This window comes from Aspergillus ambiguus, assembly GCF_047715705.1.
Source record: "Aspergillus ambiguus strain CBS 117.58 unplaced genomic scaffold BDV59scaffold_46, whole genome shotgun sequence".
Taxonomy (NCBI): Eukaryota; Fungi; Ascomycota; class Eurotiomycetes; order Eurotiales; family Aspergillaceae; genus Aspergillus; species Aspergillus ambiguus.
This window is the reverse complement of record NW_027395559.1, coordinates 1-989: the sequence shown is the minus strand read 5'-3', so window position 1 is coordinate 989 and position 989 is coordinate 1. Positions and strand designations below refer to the sequence as shown.

The 989-nt window shown below is 64.9% G+C and overlaps 1 protein-coding gene across 1 annotated transcript; it reads left to right on the top strand.

The window, feature by feature from the left end:
- Window positions 1-11: 11 nt before the first annotated feature.
- BDV59DRAFT_205499 (haloacid dehalogenase, type II) lies at window positions 12-812 on the top strand (the record flags this gene model as incomplete). Its single annotated transcript, XM_073694655.1, has 1 exon — window positions 12-812. The coding sequence occupies one exon, from the start codon at window positions 12-14 to the stop codon at window positions 810-812; it is 801 nt and encodes a 266-aa protein (XP_073543835.1).
- Between the last annotated feature and the right edge of the window lie 177 nt (window positions 813-989).

Here is a 989-nt window from a genome sequence, read left to right as displayed (position 1 = left end):
TCTCCGACAACATGTCCCTCACCAACCGTCCACAGGTCCTCCTCTTCGATGTCTTCGGCACCGTCGTCGAATGGCGACCCAGCGTGACCAGCGCCCTGCGCGACGCCGCCCACGCCGCCATCACCGACCCCTCCAAACACCTCCCCGCCGCGACTCTGGCAACGGTGACCTCCATGACCGACGCAGACTGGCTGAGCATCGCCGAGGACTGGCGCAAATCCTACAGCCACTTCACGTCGACCTTCGATGCCCGCGGCGGCCAGCAGCCCTTCATCTCCGTCGACCAGCACCACTACGACGCCATCGACGCGATCCTCCGCCGCCGCGGCCACGGGCTCGACGGGCTCTTCACGCCCGCCGAGCGCTGGTCGCTCGCGCAGTGCTGGCACCGGCTGACGCCGTGGCCGGACTCGGCGCCGGGGCTGCGCTGCCTCAACGACGCCGGGTTCCGTACCTGCACGCTGTCGAACGGGAACATCGCGCTGCTGGAGGACCTCCGCCGGTACGGGGCGCTGCCCTTCACCGACATCGCCAGCGCCGAGCATTTCGGCGCGTACAAGCCGTCGCCGCGCGCGTATCTCGGCGCCGCGGAGATGTGCGGCCATCCGCCCGGCCAGTGCGCCATGGTCGCGGCGCATCTGCACGATCTGAAAGCGGCCAAGGCGTGCGGGTTACAGACGATCTACGTGGCGCGGCCGGGGGAGGAGACCTACGACGTCGAGGCGGCGCGGACGGAGGGGTTTGTCGATATGTGGGTTGGCAAGGATGAAGAGGGGTTGGTGGAAGTTGCGAGGCGGTTTGGCCCGGTGTAGATGCTACGTAGTGTAGGATGCAGGTGAGCTGGAGCATCGATATAGCACAGCGGTACTGCGATGACGCAGCGGATAAAGTCATTAACGTATTCGGTAAGCGAACGTTCCATGCAAGCGGGCGTTCCACCTCCGTATTCCATACTAATCAATCACTTTTTGATCTCTCATATCCCAACA